At 38.5% G+C, this 23,842-nt stretch overlaps 1 protein-coding gene and 1 long non-coding RNA gene across 4 annotated transcripts in view; one reads left to right on the top strand and one right to left on the bottom strand.

Moving 5' to 3' along the window:
• neurl1aa (neuralized E3 ubiquitin protein ligase 1Aa) overlaps positions 1-19,498 on the bottom strand; it is an 85,946-nt gene extending 66,448 nt beyond the window's left edge. Inside the window, exon 1 of the mRNA XM_088075995.1 lies at positions 19,155-19,498. Coding sequence (XP_087932121.1) covers positions 19,155-19,236 — 82 coding nt within the window. The 5' untranslated portion in view covers positions 19,237-19,498. The remainder of the gene's footprint in view (positions 1-19,154) is intronic.
• Positions 1-23,842, top strand: part of LOC148190018 (uncharacterized) — a 132,902-nt gene that overhangs the window by 28,411 nt on the left and 80,649 nt on the right. The window contains exon 3 of one of the 3 annotated variants that reach the window (XR_015776294.1): positions 21,464-22,223. The exons of the other annotated variants lie outside the window; for them this stretch is intronic. This is a non-coding gene — a long non-coding RNA (uncharacterized LOC148190018). Of the gene's footprint in view, positions 1-21,463; positions 22,224-23,842 lie in introns of those variants that run through there. 3 annotated transcript variants of the gene reach the window in all.

Here is a 23,842-nt window from a genome sequence, read left to right as displayed (position 1 = left end):
ATTTTCAAATTGCATCAGTGCACAAAGGTCGCATAATGTAACTATGTAGTTGCCATCAGAGCTCTGCAGATACAAAAACACACAGCCTTACCTTCTCACTCTACCACCATTGCCGCTCATTAAGTAGGACTGCTAGTGAACGTGAGAATTTATTCTCTGTAAGCTGGAATCATTCAGGTCTCCAGTCCATGTATTAATAGTATTTTAAATTCATAGTAGTGCTGCATGATGTGAATAAAAAGTCCTGGTCTGGAATTCTGCAAAAGCTGTGCTCTGTTTGTGCGTCTGTGAGAAGCAGAGAGCCATAGGAGAGAGCAAGAAAACCAAAACGCCATCGCATGTCTTATTCTGGTGGCTGAAAAAACATTGCAGTTCATACTCTATGTTTGCAATAAAGCCATTTTATATCGAACATGAACAAGTTGCCATACATTGAGTATAGTCAATGTATCGCCCACCCCACCGTTTCATGAAAAAGCGCTTCATAACTGGCTTTCTTTTTGACACACTGCATGCGGCCGCATGATAAAGAGTATTATTAATTGCATGATATGTGTGTATTTATGCTTCCACAGGCCTTACCTTAGTTTGAGAGGAACAGTTCTACAGTTGGCTTTGTTTTCTCTCTTCTAAACTTAAAAATTGACTGTTTTTTAAGATGTATGGCATTTATTCTACCAAGGTCAAATGCCTTTTCTCGCAGAGTTAAAGTCATGTAAAATAATTTATTTATCCGCCTCATCATTAAGATCTGCTTCAAAGTGTACCTCCTTGGCCCATGCTACAACTTTCTGTCAAGTTTCACACGAATCAGGCTGATAGTTTTTCCATTATCCTGGTGACATACAAACAAATCAAACCAAAAACATAACTGCCGGAGGTAATACATTTAGGTGCAGCTAAGAACAAGAAACCAACACAAGTGAACAACCCTGCAAAAATTGGAGGGTGGAGTTGAAATGTGACTGTAATTTTGGCATATTGCTCAATACTATTGCAATCTGAGGTTTCCCTCTTTAAGACTGGAACAAGCCAGAGAATGATTTTATTCATCAAAAAAATGTGCTTCCATCCAGTGTGTTTTATCACTTTGGTTACAGAGAAATAAAGTCATTGCAGTACATCATCATCAGAGTAGCGAAGAAAGGAGACATTGTGTTTTTGAATGATACATCCTGGGGGGAGCGTATGCAATAAACACTTTGCCAGATTTAAATGAGAAAAACACAAACGGGGAAGAAATTCCCAAGATTTTTAACTGTTGTCTGAAAATCGACTCAGTGTTGAAGACTGTCAGCGAGAGTGGCGTGATTAAGAGACTCAACAATCAGCTCATAATCATTTGGCACTCATAAAAGAGCAGATTATGTAACATGAAGACCACTCAACAGAGACTGTAGGTGATCATTCATGCTGGTTTTGTCCAGAGAAGGTCAGTAGATGAGCCAAGGCCACTTTTTGAAGGACTTGAGATAAATAGAATGATTTCAGAGATAAGGAGGACTTGATGTTTACAATCTTGTTCCATCCATTATCTGTAACCGCTTATGCTATTTAGGGTTTCGGGAGGTCTGAAGTCTATCCCATATGACACTGGGCGAGAGGCAGGGTACACCCTAGACAAGTCGCCAGACTATCACAGGGCTGACATAATAACCCCTTTTTACACTACCTGTTCAATTTCACACCTTTATTCCGCTTTGCTGTTCTTTATAAAAAGGTACATTGTGGAATGGGAGGACAGAGTTGTCTCACTTTTAAGACGGCAGGGCAGGCAGTAACAATGCTGAATAGACATCTGTGTGAAATGAACAGCTGGCAGCACAAGACACCGGATAGAATGGGTTTGGCAACGTGTATTGTATGCGACTCAGCGCAACGATATTTAGAGAAGCTAGCACCAGTTAGCAGCTAACTCAAAAGAGAAGAACAGTGGCAGAAATTGTCTGTGAATTGGAAAAACAATATGATATGGGAGGTCTTTACCCTCAGAGCAGAGTAAAAGATCAGCTGCCATATAACAACGATGGCAAAGACTGTTATTGCTATTTTATGCAATTGATAATGTTAATAATGCACTGTCGAGGCTTAATTATATGTCACATGAAAGCACCAACGTTGTTGTGTTGAATGTTTTTTTTGCTTTTGCGATTCTGACATGCATCTAAAATTACTCACGGGGCAGCATGGTGCCACCGTTGTTTGGTTCTGTGTAAAAATGCAAAGGCGGGATAAGAAGGGACATTGGGCCTTTGGGCTTTGGTCTCTGCACAAAAGGCTATAGAGACAGACAGCCATGTACACTCACATTCACACCTACGAGCAATTTAAAATCACCAATGAACCTAAACTGCCATGAACCTTACTTGCATGTCTTTAAATGCGTTTGAAAGCTGGAGAACCTGGAAAAAACCCACGCTGACATGAGGAGATCATGCAAATTTTCTCCCCAAACAAAACGGCCTTAGCCAGCCAGTGGGTTCAAACCCTCTTACTGTGATGCTACAGTGCTAACTGCAGTGCCACCCATGCAATCTTGGTATAAATCAGCAACAATAACAGATGCTAGAAAGATGGTCTGTTTGTGCTGTTCTCCCAGCCTCGTGGTATTTAATCAGACTGTTTCGAGGACAGTCATAAGACTCATGAGATTATCCCTCTTTCCATTTCCCTACTGATTTCCTACAGCTTTTTCAAAGAGAGACCATGTTGCAACTCAGCAATTTAAGTCAAGATTTGTAATCAGAGGTGGATGTCAGTAGTTCTTTAAAACTACATGCATCTACTACATTTTAATATATTTGGCCTATATTTAATACATAATCAAACAAAAACATTCAGTGAATCTCTTGTACTTTTATTATTGGATTTTTGTTATTATTTGGGACTAAACTTAGAAGCTGACAAACATTTATTGTTAAGTTGAATCCTTCATTATTTTTCTCCACACCTTTCTAATGTTAAAATGCTAATGTTAGCTTCAAACATCTTCATAACGAGGTACAAGGTGCAAGGTAGATTTATCTGTCATTTTACTTAAACGTATTGGAGATTAAATTAGATCTGCTGAGTAATAACTGAACGGTTAAACTTTGTGTGGCTTTCTTGGATTTTTCTCTTAAGACCCAGACACACCAAACCAACATCGAAAAACTGGTTGCAAACATGGCTAACTGTGGTGGTAGTCTGAGTTGGTCATTAATTGGAAGAGTAATAGGATGGCTATAAGATGCTAGTTAGCCAGTTAGCACATTAACTCAAGGATGAAAAAGCAAAGGATGTTTATTGTGCACCTACGGACAATAACACAAACAATTATGTAATGTTTCTGCTAGAAAACAGAGAGAAAAAAGAGCTCAGTAGCAACACAACAACTTCATCTTATACAACACGTTTTTTTCGATCTTAGGCCCTCTTGACTTTAGCCATTTGTTCACTTTCCTCTCTTTTATTTCTCTTCTTGTCCACTGCCAATGAGAGTGACTTCACTTACAGATGTGTGGGCCGTCTTCGATGTGGATTCAACATGCTAAATCAGTTGAAAGTAAGGAAACAACGGCTGACCAGTGTCAATGGTACAGGAGACATTGCAAAAAATAGTGCATTGACCAACTTCTGACCTTTGTTTTGGTACGTCAGGGCCCTTAAAGAGGAACACCTCTTATCATATGAGCTAAAAATAGTTAAATTAATTGTGAAAATAGTAGCATCTTTGCTTTTATAATGTAGCAGAAACAGAAGTAATGCACCTTATTTCTGACGAGGCTAATGAAGAGATGCCCCTTATTACTATTGTCCCATTGGCTCACAGACCTGAGGTACCCAGATTTAGGGTACGCAGTTGGACTCTCTTGAAATGTGTAGGTGTTAATGAATAGCCTGGCTGTTTTAGTGTGAAGAAAATGCAAACTACAAAGAGGAATACAGAGTTTGAATAGCTGACAAGGCAAATTTGCATCAAGCAACTAGAATAGCAGAGAAATGTGAAGGTTAAAGTTGTGCCAGAGAAGTCCTTAATAAAGTCCTTGTTAAACATGGTATGCCTCTAGGCAGGAGATCATTGCAGTAGACTGTTGAAGCTGTCACACCTTAAAAATGGAGTCACAGAGCAAGTGGCAGCGTTTCAAACAATTTCTAAGAATATGAGCTTATCCTGTACTGTAGCCAGGGGTGCTGCAGGGGCTGAAGAAGTTTAGGTCTGGCAGAGAGACTACACACAGTAGGCTGAACTTGCCAACACTGAGCCAGATCACAGTCACAACAGAATATCTCATTAAAGAGATTAAAAATAAGTTGTTTATCTAAAAGCAATTTAGAATAAAAGTTTTATTGGAGAATAATCCTGTACTAGAGGCAGAATCACTGATCACAGGTGACAAAAGTGGGAACTTACAATAAAAGGTACACATATTTGCTTATGACGTGTGATTGCTTAGGCTTTTTGTTCGGACTCCACCGTGTGCTGCCAGAACAGATCTGAAATCGATAAAAGTGATGCTGTGAGAACTGCATAGTGACCTTAACCACAAAGGCATACTGCTGAGCATGGGCTGTTACTGGCCTGTTTCAGGGTCCCCCTCTCTTTTTGATTTCCCTGCTGTGGGGCAGAAATAGCACACTTGTGTAGTGCAATACAAACTAGAGGTGGGCTCAAGTCATTCAATATGGACTCCAGTCAGACTCTCGTTTTGATGATGACTTTAGACCCGACTTGACAAAATTAAAAAATGACCTTTAACTTGACTTGGACTTAAACACCAATGGCTTGTGCCTTCACTATCACTAAATCCTTTTGACTTTAACTATTTGATGACTTCCCCCAAGCCAATTTGGGAAGAAAAAGTTCAAGTCATTTTTACGATATAAATTGAGTTAAATACAACAAGACAGTACAGAAACATACAAAATTCATTCAGTTTTGACACTGCTTTACAGCGCAATATGTTGAGAAAATGTAATGTCAACACTACTTTAGAAATAATTGAGCTCAGTTGCACTTTTTCTACCTTTTTTTAAAAATGTTTGTAAATTTGATGCAATATTATTTTGTTGTTAAAATGGCATTAGATTCGGTGAAGGAAAAGCGTATTATGACTTAAGACGAGGAATTCGTAATGGTCATACTGACTTTATATGTCCTTTCACCATAGCTTTAGTGTCTTTACCTGTCATAGACATGAACAGATACACATCTGTTTTACTCAACCTTTCCTGTCTCCTTTTCAAAATAAAAGCCCTCTGACAATGTTTCTGTTGACAGAGTCCCATCAGTTGATGACAAGAGGCTTTTTATTGTGAAAATATTTGCATGGCTATATCGTCAACAATATAGTGGCTGGCAGGGTTTCATGAATGAGTAGAGCATGTGCTTTTAATTTTGGAAATACAGTAGTTACAGCAGCAGGCATCTCTGCAGCAGCATCACAGCAACGGCACTGTGAGTGTAAACACCACAAGCTTGCCAGGTGCAGCAGTAAGGTTGACATCATGCGCTCACGCGTGCAGTATGTTAAAGTTATGAACTTGGAGTTTAAAGATTTAAGGTCTGCATGTGACTTGAAAAACAACAACTTACTCCCACTCTGGTATATGCTTTTGTTTGATAGTTCTGTTTTACTTATTTTTCATAATTTTGATAATTAAGATTGCTGTGTGTGTGTGTGTGTGTGTGTGTGTGTGTGTGTGTGTGTGTGTGTGTGTTTTTGTGTGTGTGTGTTTGGAGAGTTGGGGCGGGGGTAGTGGGTGCATAATGAAGTAATTATGCATAGGAGATCCATATATCCAGCAGCAGCCCTGACATTTCATACAATACGTGCATCATGTGTGGACTCTGCCAGTAACTGCCTGTGATAAAGCAAACAGTGAGGTAATTACAGAGCACAGAAATTTGAATATTATTGAAATGAAAACCCAGAGGATTATAACCTAAAAAAACAATAGTCCTAAATACTTTTTAAAAAATGTTACATAATAAATGGAAATTCCCGGGTTAGTCAGGGCCAGCTAAGTAAGCCAGACCACCCATCAAGTTGCAGCTATAATGTAAGCGACAGGGATGTGGATTATGACATCAGCGCTGAGTTGGCTCTTAATCACCCTGGGACTAAAAAGAGAATCTATGGAGAGACTTCTCTCTTCCAACAGAGAGCATGAGAAAAGTCCCAGACATTACTGCCGCTGCAAAAGCCACCACTTTTCACTTAACTGAATATTCCCCCCACAGCAGGTGCGGGTGGTTTTATGCCCTTAGGGTTTACAGCTGGGACCTGGAACATGCAAGTAAGCTACCGTACAGCTCCCACTCCAATATACTTCCTCTTTTTCCCTCTGGCTTACTCATGCACACTCACTCAATCTCTCTCACACCCACTCTCATCCTATCACTCCACTATAAAGCTCTTGTAAATGTCCCATGGCCACTCTACTGGTGACAGATGGTAAAGGCGGGATGAAAACTCCCCAAATAAATATGTAATCCCTTCCTCACATGGGCCGTAGCACAACGCAGAGATTATCCCATCAGAAACACTACCACAGCTCTGCAGAGCAGCAGGCCGGAGGGGAGATCCCTCTTTCTGTGTGTGTCTGTGTGTGTGTCTGTGTGTGTTTGTGCGTGCATGCGTGCGTGTATAAAATTATGTGAAAGCATCGCCTGCGTGTGTTTGAATGGCTGCCTTTGCTTTTTGAGTGACAGAGGTGATGAGAGGCAGATCATTCACAAATTATATGAGTACTTATTTTTTATGTCATCATTAAGCGAAAGGAAAAGCTCTCATCTATCAGCACATAAGGCAGAGTCACACACCAATAACACTAAAAATGTTTAATTTAAGTGATTTATAGTTGCATTTGTTCTTTGATTTTCTCTGTGGGACTTTTTTACCTGTATGGCAACCAGAATACAATTGTGGCACTTTTATAATCGACTTGTTCCTGTTGTCCAAACACAAACATGTAGTGACTTCCCTCTATAAAGATGGGAACATTACATGCTTTTACGCACAGTGACAGATGTGTTTTACCGGTACCATTCTGTGATATGAGAACAAACAGCTCACTGTGTACTCAGCAGCTCCTCAAAATTTATTACGGGAGAGTAAGTGGAATAACAGCTGCCTCGCTCACCAAAATATGCACTAATTATTACATGAATACAGTAACATTAAAGGCTAACTCTAGCTTATTACAATTTGATTCTTATGTTAATAATTCTGGACATCATTTTGGTTACGATAACACTGTATGCTGCTTTTGGACAGACTTTTAGGAGATAAGAAACACTTTTCATGCTTCTGTTGGGAAGTTTTCCGTCCTCACCTTTGAAGCCTTGCTAGGAATATATTTCTTCTGTGCCAGCAAAACACGTAACACGGAAACTACAATAGGTCAAATGTAACTGGTCTTACGCTCAAGTAGTCAAATAGTCACTGATGCACAGAGACGCCCTTTAGTGGCTGTATGAGACACACTGAGTGGCAGCGTGTATTGACGTTCTGAGCAATTATTGGAAAAAAGGCGAGAAAGTCCACCTATGTGGGGCAGGAGGTGGGGTGGATGGTTCAAACAAACTCTGGACTGTTGTTTGTTTCTTATTTGAAAACAGAAATAAATCATGTTATTTTAACATCAACACAGTTTGCTGCTGCGGCAGTTACACGTATGAAAGGTGACATTAAAAGTATCATCTTACATTTAGGCTAACAGAAATCACTGGGGTCTTGGAGCACAGCAATATTGCTACAATGACATGTCATGGCAAAAGATAATAAACAAGTCAACTGTTTGGTTTTGGCTATAAAACTGATGTGAGTGCACCTAAAATGTTAATAATATCCCTCAGTGAAGAGGAAAAATGTTTGCATCCACAGTGAAGGTTCGTATGCTAGCTGGTTGAAGCAGGAAGTTGTTAATTTAAAGTTTGTTACAGACTCCAAACTTTCTTCTATGAGTGTGGCTTTTGTGGCAAATGTTATTATTTCTGATTAGAATAATGGGCATTACTAAATAAAGAAAACCCAAGTTTTTATCTTTTAGACTAGTCGATAAGCCTCATTACTTTAAGCTAACATGACTATAACCCTGTTAGTTGAAACATGGTATGGCATTAAATGGAGACTTGATCCACATATTAAACTAAGTTAGACTTTGATTAAATCTTAAACATTTTAAAACTGACTTTGCCTGAAGTACATCAAGCTGTCCGTTTCTCTGCAAAAACAATGACAGTTGACAGTATGCAGTCATCCAGTACCAAATCCTTTTCTCTTCTCATGCAGAGAAAAAGCTCACACAAATTGGAACTTAATTGCATTGAACTGCACACAATGGAAATTGTTTATCTACAGATACTACGTAACTTAGATGTTGTTTTTACTTTATACTCCTTGTTAAGACTAGCACACCATAATAAGACTCTACTATTTTCCAGCATGCAAAATGAATGTTAAATGAGTTGTTATTCACCCTTTTTAATCTGAAATTAATCACCTTCCTGTCACAATGTTCTCAATGTTAGCATGCAACAAAACGCAAAGCATCACTTCACATCCTGACTGACTTGTCATTTAGCCAGCATTTACTTCCTTATTTCTGACTCCCATTCCAACTTCTTCTCTTTTTTAATCGTGCAATCAAAAACATTTGTGTGGTTGATATGCTTCTTTTGATCTGGTGCCATATAGAAAAGCTATTTGTCTGGTGGTCTGGTCGGAAAGAAAAACAACACTTTTCGACATTTTAAGCGCAAGTTCACATAAGGACGATGCACTGGCCTCTCCTAGGCAGTTCAGTTTCCAACCACAATGGCTCCACTCTGTAGAGCCTCTAACCACAAAATGCCTTTATGTTCTATTTCATTTGATCCTAGTTGAGTGGCAAGAGTTGATCTTACATGAGTAAAGCTATTATCAGTGCCACACACACATTTCAGAACAAAAACCTGCATCAAATATTTCTATTTCACAAATCATTAAAGTCATTACATTCAAAATCTGGAAAATTAACATTTTGTCAGCATTGTCCCACCTGAATGGAACAGCTATTTTCTAAAATTAAAAAGTCCTGAGAGCCAAAAATAAAAGTAAAACATAACAAGGCTAATAACTTGCAGACGCACATTAACCTGCCAGGAGTCCCTGCGGCAAAAATTAGCTGTGTGCCCCCACTGACTCCCCATCCCACTCTAGGGGCACCACGTATGTGTGGTATGCTTATTTATTACAAAATTCCTTTAAGAACTTGCATGATATAAATGTAATAGAAACTGAAAAACTAAAGGTATTAAAAAAAATAGATTTTGACACAATAAATGGAAAAATATGGACAAACATGCCAACACCACAGGGCCTGTATCATATCAGTTACTGTGCTGTGCTACAGTTTATTTACAAAAAACAAACACATTTGCAAAGCTTCATTTTAAGGCTTCAAAAGCACTGCAGTCAAGGCTGCTTTTTTTTCAATATTTTATATTAACAATGAATCACGTGAATTCTTTTACGAGAAAGCAGTTGTAACTATTCTGGTTTTCTGGCCCCAAACTTTACTGATTGGTTTCACTTACATCGCTCTCATCAGGAGCAGCAAAGAGCACAAACAGTTTTAAAAACTGACTCTCTCCAACCCAAACAGCAGATGTTGGCAGATAGCTGGTGAACATCGTGGAGCATTTAGCAGCGAAATAGCCTGATATTTTTCTATAGAGATGAAGGAAACTAAAACCAGAGCTAACAGAGTGAATATTGGAATTGCATTCATCAGGTGACTATAAACCAGAATCAGAATAAATGCTAATGTTGCTAGATGTCTGCTGAATGTGTAAATAGATTTGTTTGCAAACAAGTTTTCCATATTAATATAAAGATGATAGTGTGTTAGTGATGTGTTTACAGTTTTTCAGCTGCCTTTAAGCGGCCAAAAAAAAAAAAAAAACCCTGGTTATTGCAGGTTTAAGGATGTGTTTTTTGTGACATGTTATTAAAGTAAAGTTGTGCTATAGAGTTTATCAATATTAGAAGTCTATGGTCTTCCCTCAACTTGAACAGAATGGCCATGAGTTTTTATCATGTTGATAAAAACACACAACCCAGGTGACATAACTTGTCCTTGCAAGGCATTTTCAGTTGCAAATTAAGCCTGGGGCCTTTGAGCTAGCCCAGAGGCAGGTGGTCTCTTTGGTTTGCGTGTCATTCTTCACCTTGACAAAAAAAAAAAAAAATTTAGTGCCAAACTCATGGTTATCAGTGAAAGGATTTTGTATTGCTTCACTTGCAAATTGTTTGAAAGGAAAAAAGTCCTTACTTACCAAGTTTCATTTTGAAAAAGAGTAGCACATTTTGGCTCCATTCCCACAAAACATCACCACTGCACCTGAGGCCCAGAATGCTAAAAATGTGCCCTTTGAAAACCACAACACCACATAACCATCAGGATCTTAAACACTCCTGCTGACCCCTGTGACTTTACAATTCACCTTGATCCTGTTATTTGAAAGAGGTTCATAAAATGACAAACAGTCATTTTACACCATTTTAAAGACTTGAATCTTGAATTTAACACACCGTTTCCTGTATCTATTTTGAGGGTTTTTGCAGAACTCACTGTGCATGTAGAAAAGGAACATGATTGCGATTCAAGCTGAGATTTATTATTCCTCTTCTTCCCATATAAAATTTGCGGAGCACACAATGTACGAAAGTACCATTAAAACCCCACATCTGTTGCTGTGCGTACAAACAGGCAATATTTCCATCTTTATAGAGGGGAAGTCAATACATTTGTACTCTTGGATAACAGTTACAAAGTTTACAAGTGCCATAATTCTGTCCTGATTACCATGTTGTTGGGGCAGGATCACAAATATTGTTATGGAAGCACAAAAGGAAATCAACTATAAAGCCATTACATGAATATATTTTTTCTCTGTGTCAAACCTCTCGGAACAAAAATGCATAATTTTTTATCAATTTCATCAAATGTTTCAGACAATACATGACATGAATACAGCAGGATATAGCAGGTTGTTGTATTTTTTAAAAGCAAAACAATGCATCATTGTCACCGAGGTACTCTTAAGCTATTTCAAAATGCATTAATAACAGTCTTGCTGTAGCTCCTTGCCTTTGCGATGTCTGATGAGCTCATCCAGCACCAGCAACTGTCTGTGTTGGAAAATTAAGGCAGTGTTTTTTTTATAACTCATGTTTACAAAGTGTGAACGCTGCATTACAGTGCCCGAGGAGTTCGAATCCTCCCAGGAGTGACAATGTGCCTCTATCACCTCTCTGTATTTGTGTTTCTTATTTAGGCAGGTGTTAAGGATGTTCGAGAACACCGCGGGCAGGCAGCTGTACTGTCGATGCCACGTTGCATAAGCAGGGTCAACTGTCACATAAAGAAAAAACAGAGAGGTCACTGCTACAGCAAGAAGTGTGGAGAATGGTTGAAATGTTTTCAGAATATTTCCTGGGGTGTATTATTAGTGCCTTTTGTAGTCTGACTCCACTCGACTGTGTAGCGCTTGAAATATGGTCTCAGGTTCTCTAATTACAAAACAAATACAGTGCAATTTCATTTAATGACGACTCCCCAAAGATTAAGTACACTTAGTTCTCATTAGGCTTTGTCCTGAGTTCATATGACGAACAGTTTCCTTTTACATCCAGACTCTGACAATCTTTCATTTCACCAGATGTGGATTTTTTTTTCTAAGAAATGCTATAAAGGAGTTATGTTATACTTATGTAGCTCCTACTTTGCACAGACTACTAAATAAGGACTGCATAGCACCACTCTACCACACATAGGAAAAATACTACATACAATGTGCATAGAGGGAAAAAGTAGCATTGCAGACTAGATTTCAGTTAATTGATCTTTTGGCCTCTTTGGTGCAGCTGAGCAAACTGAAGACTTATTATGAACGTTGTTACATTGATAGCAAGCAGTTGCTCATTTACACATCCAGTAAACACAGAACAACAGTAGCCTTCACTCAGAGTTGAGGCTCTGACCTCCTGATGAATGTAAGTGGAATATTTACTCTGCTTTTATAATATATGATACAATATACTTTTTTGTCCCTGTAGGGGAATTTGTCTTGGATGCAGTGCTGCACAGACAATGCCTCCACAGTTACAATAAAAACAATAATCACACCATTACATTAAAAATACAACAGTCTAAACGAAAACAACATCAGATGTACTATTGCACGTAATCCCAGTCACACCTAACACAATATTGCGCATACGTTGGACATAACACATTGCACTCACCCAGTAATAAAATACACATAATGCACACACCCAGTAATAAAAAAACATAAGACTGTATAGCACAGAGTTCCTCAAGCAACAAAAGCTGGACAGAGATAGGAACAAATGGGTTTTTAAAACGGTTAATTTTGCAAAGTGGGACTCTATATCGTCTGCCAGAAGACAAGAGCTCATACTCTGAGTAGAGGACATGCAATGGGTCAGTTGCTGTCCTCTGGACCTGCCTGACAACCGACTGCTTGTATATGGACTGGAGGGACTGGTATTCATTCATCCCCATCACTTTCCCGGCTGTATTTACTAAACGAGCAAGCTTATTTTTGAGATGTACAATAAGGTTTCCACACCATGCTGACAACTCATATCTGACCAAGGTCTCCAGAACGACCTTTTAGCTCTGTTTTGTCTCCACCAACTGAATTTACAGCTCATGGCAAATTATTACTACACAATCTCTGGCTTTTGTTTAATATCTAGTGTCAGCAAAAAATGTTACACTTTTCCAATCTGTCATTAGCATAGTTAGCCCGCATTAGCTCAGATAGCTAACTTGGTGTGTTTCCTATATTAGTGGCTGTCACCTCTGATGTTCAAACTTTTAAAATCTATATGAAAAAAAGAACAAGTGGTCCAATGTTTATGTGGAACTGCCAATCAGATTCAACTGACATAATTCGAAGTTGGGGCAGCACAGCTCAACAGACCTTCATAGTAGTTACATCAAAAGTAATTTAAACTAAAGCATTAATAATGGAAAAATGCTGTAATACATGCAAGCCAGAATGATGTTTTTTTTTCCTTCATATTCTTCTGACATCATGTGAAAGTAGCAAAATCAAAGCTTTTTGTTATAAAAAAAATTACCTTAAAGAGGCTAAAAAGCTATGTAGCACCTAAGGAAACTGTTCTCCGTCATTTCAAATCATTTGACCTGCTCCTGATATGAATATACTGAGTGAATGCTTTAAGCGAATGCAGTGCTATTATCCCATTTCTTTTATTATAAAAAAAATGTCAGCATCAACCTTGTCGCTCTAGAAACTGAGATATATGTAGAAACTGGGGTCGTGATGAGGAAAAATGGGTTGAAGACAGCACGTGTGAGGGTTCGTTATCCACAGTGTGCAGAGTGGAAGTTTGGTGCGGTCACTGAAACATCCGATATCACTGAGTGAGTTTAGTTTGGGAGGTTTGATTTGTGATTTTAGACCAAATGAACAAAACTATCTTGATCTTTGATTTGATTTGACAGTTACTTCTGTTAGTCACTAATACTTGCTGTACAGTGTGAAAACTACTCAGTACATCTGTTTGTAGATGTGCAAATGTGTGTGTTTGCGTGCGTGTGTGTGTGTGTGTGTGTGTGGTTGTGAGTATGAAGTGACAGCATGCCCTTGTGGTGCCCTCGCAGTAGTATCATGTAGTAGAATGAACTGAGCTGGAGTCAGTTGTGCTCTAATGAAAAAGCGATGATATACAGCTCAGTCTGGCTGTTTAACGCCGCACTCCCGTCTCTGTCTAAATGGGCTGTGTCACAACTCAATGAAGCAAACCATGCCAACCTATAAAACACTTTCCACAAACGCATTTCCTGCCCTGTCATAGTTGCTGTGAATTGATCAGGATGAAAGGTAACTGCGTAAGTTTGACCTCTCAGTGTAACGACTGCCGTTCCAAAGCATTGAAAGTGCTTTTTCTCTCCTTCTCACTGTTTTAAGTGTCCTTGAAGAAGACATTAAATTAACTAATTTTCCTGGCTGGATAAATTAACTTTATTCTATTTATATAAGCTATTTAACAGAGATAATTGAATTTGCTTTCTCAGTTTGCAGGCATTACACAGTTATACCTTTACTGAGCGAGGTCGGACTCTTCACAAAAAAAATGGAGAAATGGGTTGGAACTAAACTGTTGTTTACCCATGAGGAATTACTCTACATCTTGTTTGGTGGTACATTTGCATTCCCCATGTCGGCCGCACTCTTTGTCTAGCACTCACTCTGTTTTTCCAGGGAGACACCCACGAATACACACACACACACACTCTTTGCCTCACTACGTCTTCTTCAGCTACATCTGTTTGTGTCTCAGTTTTTCTTGTCTGTCGGCATGCACCTAGTGTGAACATACGGCGGTGCCTACTTTCAGACAGTCTGTTTGTGTCAGGAGCTGCGACTGAACACCATGTTCAAGTGCATTTGGTGCTGCAGCATCCCTGAGGATGACTCTTTTCTGAATGCTGTCCCACTACCTCTCGGTCACACGACCACCTGTGCTTAGTGGCATTTAAAGCATCATAGATTACAATGCTGACTCGTACATCAATGGTCAAAATATACTGCCATATGATATAGCGCAAGTAAAAAGAACAAAAAAAAAGAAATCTTTGATACCTCGTCTTTTTCGAGTTACGCGCCGCTTCCTGGAGATAGCTACAGCTTGCTGTCTGATCCTGATGTTGTCTCTGTAAAACTGAACCAAAAAAAGTATAAAGTTCTGTCCCAGAAAACCAAAACAATGAGCTGAAACTCTCTATGAAGCTTCATAAATCTGAGAGGAGATGCAGAGTCTGGTGATGCTCCTCTGTATCACGGATACTCAACTTGGTTTGCTTGGGGGGCACTTTTGCAAAATGACAGGAGGCCAGGGCCCAGTGGCAGCAGCTCCATACATGTTTCTATGATTTTTAAGACATTTCTATGATTTTAGGATGTTTCTATTATTTTCGGACATTACTATGATTTTAGGTTGATTCTAGGATTTTCAAACCTTTCTAGGATTTTTGGACATTTCTAGGATTTTACGGTGTTCCACTAGGATTTAAGGATTTTTCTAGGATTTTAGGATTTTTTTCAGTCAGTTTTTTTGCATAACCCAATTGCTACCATGTGTGACAACATGTTTTAGCTGTGAGTTACATAGATTCCCTAAAGGGTGCCCTGGGAATCTATGAGATGATAGAGGCCTTTGTCTGGATATATTTTTCTAAAACTTAGAATTCTCTCAAAACATTGTTGTACCTAACTGAGGCCCTATCATGTCAGCTGTGCCTCTATTATGTTCTCCTAAATTGCGGTTGCTAAGTCCAAACATTTGCCCTTCATATCTCTGGAGTTTATTGGAGCTCAATATGTAGCGCTAAAACCCCAATATCTGTCTCTCACTTTTTTCACTATAAACTGTTCTCTAAAACACAGCTTTGTCCATATCGCTCACCCCTAAACTGAACTCCACTCTGTCCAAGAATTGATTGTTGAAACTAATTTCTCTTACAATATCAGGCCCTGAGCATAACCCCATTACATCATACACAGAAGAGGACATTACAGAGAAGTACCTGTAGTTCAAATATTATTGAGTATTTCAATATACTTTTGTGGTTTATGTAAGAAATGAGATTGCTGGCAATGTATTGAAAGTCATCACCACAAAGCTGAGTCAGCAGAGCTTAGAGAAGGTCATTAATCCAGCTGAAAACGAAGATGTGTGTGTCTTTGAGATGTGAGTTGGAGGTGTGTGTGTGTGTGTGTGGGTTAAAAGCTGCATTTGTGACTGAGTGCATTCATCATCTCCTCGGCTGAGCATTGATCTGCAGATTTGTGTTCGGTATCCATCCAATCACTGCGCACTGTCCAAACGCCAGCCTAATAAACTGGGATGCAGAGCAGCACAAACACATCCCTGTCCTTTCATTACTGAATGGCTGCCAGTGACGTCGTCTGGTCCTCATCCCAATCAGCCATCATCTCCCGCTGATAATGCACTCTGGAAACCATCACCATGGGAACTGTTGCACATGTTATGGGTGGTTGTCAAGACAACCTGGCTGAATAATGGTCTCTCTTCTCGCATGCACCGCCTTGCCTCTCTTCGCCTGACTCACTTGTTCTGCGCCGTGTTCCTGCGATGTGAAAATAGCCGTGTGCTCTCAGAGAGCATGTTCGAGATAGAGAAAGAGGATGTGAAAGGGCAAACTGTGTACTTATGGTGATTATGCCGATGACAGCTCCTTTTTAAAATGTTCCCCCAGGCTCATCTTCCCCCTCTGTAATCCAGATGTAACAGTGGGATCAGGATGGGGGAATGTGGAGGTGGACTTTTTTTTGTACTTTACATGATTGTATTACACATGGGAGTCAGCCCAAAAGGTCGTGGAAAGAGCTTTAGAGTGGGCATGTGATAATGAGTTTGGCTGCAGATTTTATTGTTTAAATTTCCATCAAACCACTCACATGGATTTTGTTACTTTAGCTTGGCTTTGTACTTATAAACACCTGCCTGACTTCATTATTTCCTCATGTGTATGAATGTATTTTTAGCATACATCCCAACTAATCCCATATGTACTGGAAACTCACATAATGACCATGATCATTAACTGGATTGCATTTAAGGTATTTGTTTCCAGTCTTGTTCTCTTTGCTGTGGACAAATCCACATTTTATTTCAAGGATCCAATTAACATCAACAAACCCACACAATAGACTGAAAGACAATTAAAAGAAAAGTTAAATAATTACATCATCTAGCCACTGAACTTAGTCAACATCATCCTTCAACTTAAAACTTCTAAAACTTCGATTTCCAAAAGAATACATGAATAAAATCAGCAGAGAAGACTTTAGTTCAGTGCTGGAAACCTCCCATGAGTCATCACTAAAACTCGAGTTACAATGTCGATTGGATATTTCTCCAATAACTCCGTCAAACAAAAGTCACTGATGCTGATTCAAAACCACACACTTATGGACATCTTCAAATTTCATTCTTGACCTCGTAAACAGCAGCTGAGACAGCCTCACCTCAAATCCGTAGCTGTTCTGGAGCTTTAGATTGTATCACATGATCTTCTCTAGCAGGTGGAATTGCTGAAGACGATATGAAACTTTTATTTTTTTCCGACCACTTCTTGTCAAAGTTTTGTTTTGTCAACAGAAATGAAAGTTTGAAGATCAACTTTTAAGCCAAATTGGATGAGAAGTGCATGGAAAAATGGAGCTCTGAACAGTTAAGGAACAAAACTACCATTTGCTGCTGAAGATCGTGTGATAGAAAGCTCCAGAGCAGCTCCTAATTGTACCTGAAAGTGAGATCATTTTCTAAATTATGCATAAATTTGACCAAAGCTGTAAAAGACCTTTTAACTTGAATGACTGCAGCACTGAGATTCCTGACATGCACCCACCTAGGCGCCAGAGAAACATGTATTGTATGTTTCTGCAAACCACGGATACTTCACATTTGCAAAATACTTTGTAAATAAGCAACAATGGGGTTAATGTGTTGTTAGGTTTAGGCACCTTAAAAATCCACTTGGTTAAGGTTAGGAAAAGATCATGTTTTCACACAAAACACCCATTTTTTGGGGGCACAATCCTTACCAGAAAAGCAGCAATGTGTCAGTAAAACATAACTGCTTTCCTAAAAACACTTGGTGCCTAAAAAACTGCTGGAAATGCAGCGAAGACTTGTTACAGCCCAACTGTTTTGTGATTTGTTGGCCTTAAACAGTTGTCTGCAGCAGTCTGTAGCTTGGCAGGTGAATCGCCATCTACTGTCCCCTCTAACTCACAATGACACTCAGCTAATATACTACACCACTTAAGAAACGTTAATATGATACATTTGAAACCTGTAAATGCAATGTATTTATGGTATGCAGACACATACAGTGCCAACATTTTCTTCTTGTGATTGTGCTTGTATGCTTAGAATGGGATTTATATTATTTGAACACTGTTCCTGAGCAAAGTAATGGGTAGGTGATGACCCCAAAATATCTATTCAAGTGTCTTTAAACCATTGAACCCAGATCCAATTGGTGCAATTTGTTTAAAAAAAATGGAAAAAGGGCATTGAGCAACTTCATAAGAAATGTTCCATGAATTACAAGACATTAGCAGAATTAGAAAATGATTTTTTAAAAATAGGAAAAACTAGAGGGGCAAAAAGAAAATAAGAATATATTTAAAATGAGGACAATCACATACTGTATAGTTACAAAACTTTCTCTTTTTTTTTTTTTTACTACTTTCTTGCACATTTTTGGTTAGTCTTTTGTTACTCATTGCCTTCTTTCCATGTTCTCATGATAAAAAGCCAACTTGCTGCTTAGCTTTCAAAGGGTATATAAACTACAATAGCTCCTGCATTTTTACATAATAGTCGAATTTTGCAGTGGAGCCCTGTGTCCAAATCTTGTCTTTAAGTCCTTTATAGTCATAAGTAGTTGGTGTATATCTTTTAAAATAGATAAAAGTGTGTTTGATCAAAAGAAAGAGCATGCAAAACAAAACTGGAGCCCAAAACCATGGGTGACACGGAGTGAGGGAAAGTGGTCAAGGGAGATAATTAAACATCAAATACAAAAAGTAAGAGGGATAAAGCAGTCTGTTTTATTTTTCTGTATATAATAATAATAATAATAATAATAAAAAAGTTATCTACGCACCTAATGTCCCAAACTCAGTTCATCAAACTTTTTAGACTAAATCTAAATCCAATCAGGCAATGCTTTTATTATACCGGTGTGTCTGTGATGAGCTGTGCCTGTGTGCAGATCACACCTCTACATCTATACAAACACCTTCCACCCCAACAGCCAGCAGGCCAGGCCCGCCTCCTGCAGCCTGAGACGGGAGCTGTTCTTCAGCACCTCCTCACAGCTCTCACAGGAGCATCAGCAGCAGCGCCATGCGGATAACACGAGATTTCAACACCTTTCCATATTAAGCTTCTGCAAAACGATTCAAAGTCCGGTACTGTGCCTGAGGATGTATGAAACTTATAACTACTCTTTTTTCACCATAAACGTTCATAAAAAGGTGCCAAATGATGCGTGGAGGTGACCGAAATGTGTTTTTTGTGATGCTTACTGACCTTTGTGAGAGTTTCGCAGTCTGTGAAATCCCTGCTGTTGTCCTCTCTGCAGCGTCGATATGCCCGATACATTATTGCCCATGACAAGACGCTGACCGCGGCTTTTGACGGAAGTTTGAGGTAAAGAGAGAAACACTTTCCCGCCACTCGGAGTGAAAGCGAGGTTGTTTTTTTTAAAGACGTCCCGGTCGGTAACAAACGCGAGAAAGCAGAAGAGGCAACAGGCGCGCAGGTGTGTGGAGTCACAGTGCAGCGATCATACGAGGATGATGAATCCTGGATGAGGCTTTTGGCTTTTTTTTTTTCATCAGCGGTACTGAATAATCCTCTTCGGCAAGTGTTTCAGGACAACAGCTGAGACCGTTGTATTACTTAAAAAAAAAAGTTCATCATACCGCATTTGTGACATAGCAAGCTGCAATCTGTAGATCAATTATAATATTTCCTGTCAGTATTCTGGGTAATTTGTGGAACAAAAGAAAAAGGTAAATGAGCAGGTGTAAGCCTATAGCTTTCAGATAACACCTTAAAATTTAGACCTGCAGCCTGACCCCCTGCATTCTGTGCAGTCTCATTTAAATATCAAACAAATGCAAAACACACATGTCTAATGGGCACTTTATCATGGTTCATGAATTGTGTAAAGCTGCCATCTAGTGTAAATAAACAATAAACAACAAAAACAAAAGAAGCCAGTGACACTTTGGGTTCACTTTTTACCTTCACTTCGTTCTGTGAATGATGAAACTCACAATGGTGAGTAAAAGCAGTGCTTTTTTAGACCTGCCCGCCTTCAAGTGCAATACATTTTTTCGAGCTTCAGAACTACATCCATTACATTTATGCCTTGTGTATTTTCCTAAAATGAAAATGACAAATAACTCCACCATATATTATGTGTCATTGTGTAAAGTTGTTTAAAAAGTATTTCATGCATGGTTGAAATCCAGTGGGGGCATGTAACTATAGTACAAATTCATATACTGTAATGAAGTTTAAATTGTACTTGTACTTTAGTTTTATTTTGTGCTGCTTTATACTTATAAATCATTTCAGATGGAAATACTTGACTTTCTACTGCACTACATTTATTTGACAGCTGTATTTACAAGTAACCTCTCAGATAAAGATTTTATATAGAAAAAAAACGCTTTTAAAGATTAAAATAATGATTCATGGGGTTTTTTTGGCTTGTGACCTTTTATAAAATAAGTGTCTAGTTGTGTCTAGTCACTTTTCACATGTCTTTGAGCTTATAGTGGTTCCACTTTGGAGGAATTTTTCTTTTAAACTTCTAAGATGTTTCATGTAAAAAATGTAAGGCTAAAAGAGGTAACAGAACAAGGCAAGCAAATTTTATTGTATATCTCATTTCATACACAGGTTAACTTAATGTGCTTTACAGTTAAACATAGAAAACTTTAAACAGTGAGAATGAAATAAAAACAATATGAAATAATACATAAATAATCATTCAGTAAACAATACCATACCAGAAAAATCATTTTTATCTTACTGTCCAACCTCATTAAACATATCATGATCACACCACGTCACACTTTTGTGTGAAGGAGTGCTTTCATATTATTGCACTGGCAGTTTTACTTAAGTAAATGGTGTCAGTATTTCTTCAACTACTGTTTAAATGCCAATTCAATTCAGCTCTCAGAATTGATTGATAGACTTGGCTAAACTCGTGGGGTAATTTAGTTGCAAATAGGGGCCTATAATCTGTTGGAGTTTAAAATTCTCACATTGAACTTTTTATTCATGGTCCCTTCATGTACTAAAACAAGTTGTGTTGAATTTAATGTATGATACAAAGTGAAAAACGAAGCTTTTACTGTCTTTTTTCCATCATATTTAGAGTTTGTAATCATCTTTTTTCTACAATATACCGAATGAGAGTGATTGCAATTCAAAGTGTGAGTATACAATAAAAGCTGCAGATGTTTCAGCAGATGTAGCGTAAGATCAACGACATGACTGCAGTGGTGTCATTTGGCAGCTAAATGACTGTGTTTTAAGCTGTTAGAATCAGGTAAAGTGAAAAAGAGGAAAAACATTTCATGATAAACAGTCCATGTGACCTTGCAGGTATTCACTTCACGTTATTTTGCTGCACTGAAACAAGTGGACAGGCAGCACCCGCCTCTACATAGGGATTTCAGGTGTGTGTGATTGATTTTTTTTATCCATGGGGATAGGGACCGACGCTGGAGGCCTGTGATTTAGTTTGTGCTTCCTACACAATTAGCCTTAAAACATTCTGACAGAGACAGTTTGTGACTCCATTTTTCAATCCTCAGGAGGCAGAAACCTGGAGAAGACACTCTGGATCCCTCAGGGATTCCAGCCTATTCTTCTGGATATCCCTGTCCTCTGCATTCAGAGAGCTGAGAAAGTCTTGGAAAGCAATCGTTATGCCCTAAGATAAGGTGGTTTCCGGTGGAGGGATGCTAGTTTTAGTTAATTTTGCTTTTGATAGCCTGTGACCTATTAATTGGTAATTGGTAAAACACAGTGGTGTGGAATACAAGCTTTCCTGTTAGTTCTGTGCTCCTTTGACTCTGAGCTTCATTTAGAGGCCATAGAGTTTAAATGCTGTGTGATATAAATGTCTTGCTCTTTTTTTCTGTTTGCTTAGCTGACACACAGCAGGCTAGCCGTGTCAACATGTGGACACATGGTGTCCACTGCCCCCCCTCCAGTCTCCACTGGTTAGCTGATGTTAGCCTTGTCTGCTCTGAACTGCTCACCACCCGGTCAGGTGGGAGCTAGCTAGCGACCCAACTTATTTGGTGATGGGAAGAAGAGTGGGCCCAATGTTTGTACACCAATGCTGTTGTGTTGGGATTGCGTTACAAGCAGTAAAAGCAGTACTGTACTGAAGTAAGGTTGTGAGGTACTTTTCGCTTTACATAAGGTCTATTCTTTACATGCTACTTTATACTTCTACTCCACTACATATCAGAGTGAGATATTGTACTTTTTACTTCACTATGGTTATCAAAAAGCTTAAGTTACTTGTTACTTTACAAATTAAGTTTTTTTTGTATGAAAAACAAAGTTTATGAAATGTGTTTTGTTTTAAATTAACTATACAAGTAAAGCTGCAATGAATGGTTCATGACTAAGGTTTCATTTGTGAAGTATTTACTAATAAGCAACCAATTTTGTTAAATGTTTCAGTCATTTTGTAATTTATTTTTATTTTTATGTTTTATTGTTTTATTTTTTAAGATTTTTTGCATTGATTACTTTTACGGCATTGGTTACTTTACATACTAAATATCTCAGATTATACTTGCTTATTTTTTTTTAAACTCAATTAACATTTCATTGCAGGACTTTTACTTGAAACAGCATGTTTTTACAATTTCAGTAAAGTAAGTAAAGTATCTGAATACTCCCTCAACCACTGCCGTCAGCTAATGTGAGCTCCCATGAGACCCGTTTGATGCAAAGTGCAGAAAACCAAAGAAAAACTGAAAAATGAATCTATTGACCAACATGCAAAACAGGGTCCAAATTATTCTTGGCGGTTTAGCTTTTAATAGTTGACTGTTAAGTGGAATAATGGTTAAACATTGCAAGTCAAGAGAGTCCTTGGTATGATCTAGTTTCATCCACAAAGATGAAGCTAACTGTTATTAATTCTATCACAGTTTCATCACTGTTTTGCATTACTGTATTTCATCTTCATTTTGATGATCAAGTAAAAATGATTAAGTACTGATGAAGAAAAAGGAAAAACCCACTGACACCTGTGGAGGGATTGTAAGATTTAGCATTGATTTTAGCATTACACTCCTAACATGGTCAATCTCACCGTACGAATATTTTACAAATACTTTATTATTATTGTCATTGTTAGCAGAGCATACAATGAAATTATGAGCACAGCTCTACTTGCGTACAAAAATTAAAAAAGTAAAATAAAAAACATAATGAATAAGTAAATAAAGATTTTGAAAAAGATACAATGTAAGATACGTGGGTGAAATGATCGATATTGTATATATATACACACATTAATATTGCTCATGACACACTAATATTGCTCATTAAATTAAATTAGAAGATCAAGTCCGATGCAGTAGAACAGGACGTATTCTCTTTTCCATCCCACTTTCAAAACCTGGTGCCTACACAATGCAACCCAACAGCCAACAGTGGCTAATGTAGCCTCGAGCTGCTGGCCTCAATCAGAAAAAGCGGGCTACAAAGGTCCAGTAAGCTTATTTCTTTTTCTAACTCAATACCCCCACAGATTTATTTCATTTTCAAACTTCTAACCTTTACACCCAACTTGCTGACTCACGTGACATCACCTGAGGCAATTTATCATATTAGCTCCACACAGCTACCCCTGGGGACACAAAAGGCTTCACATAGGCAGAAGTACTCCCCAGCAGACTTTCATGTGTAAAATCAGTGGAGTTCCCTTTTTCATAGATTATTCTTTAAGTTAGAAAGTGAAGATGTTTCAAAAGCTCTGAGCTGCAGGCGTTTAATCATCATAGTATATTGGCATAGGCCTGACCTCAGCACTGCATTGTAGATGCAGTAAATCAGACTTGCCAGGAGTTTAATTTTCTGCTCATTACTCCGCATCTACACTGCCTTTTACCTTTGCTGTTACTATGTTTTTAAAGGTAGTAGATAAAGGACAGAGCCACTGGGCT

The sequence above is a fragment of the Plectropomus leopardus genome, chromosome 3 (assembly GCF_026936395.1).
Source record: "Plectropomus leopardus strain MGB_pleo_1.0 chromosome 3, ASM2693639v1, whole genome shotgun sequence".
Lineage (NCBI taxonomy): Eukaryota > Metazoa > Chordata > Actinopteri > Perciformes > Serranidae > Plectropomus > Plectropomus leopardus.
The sequence above is the reverse complement of the archived record's forward strand: the minus strand, read 5'-3'. Positions and strand labels throughout refer to the sequence as shown.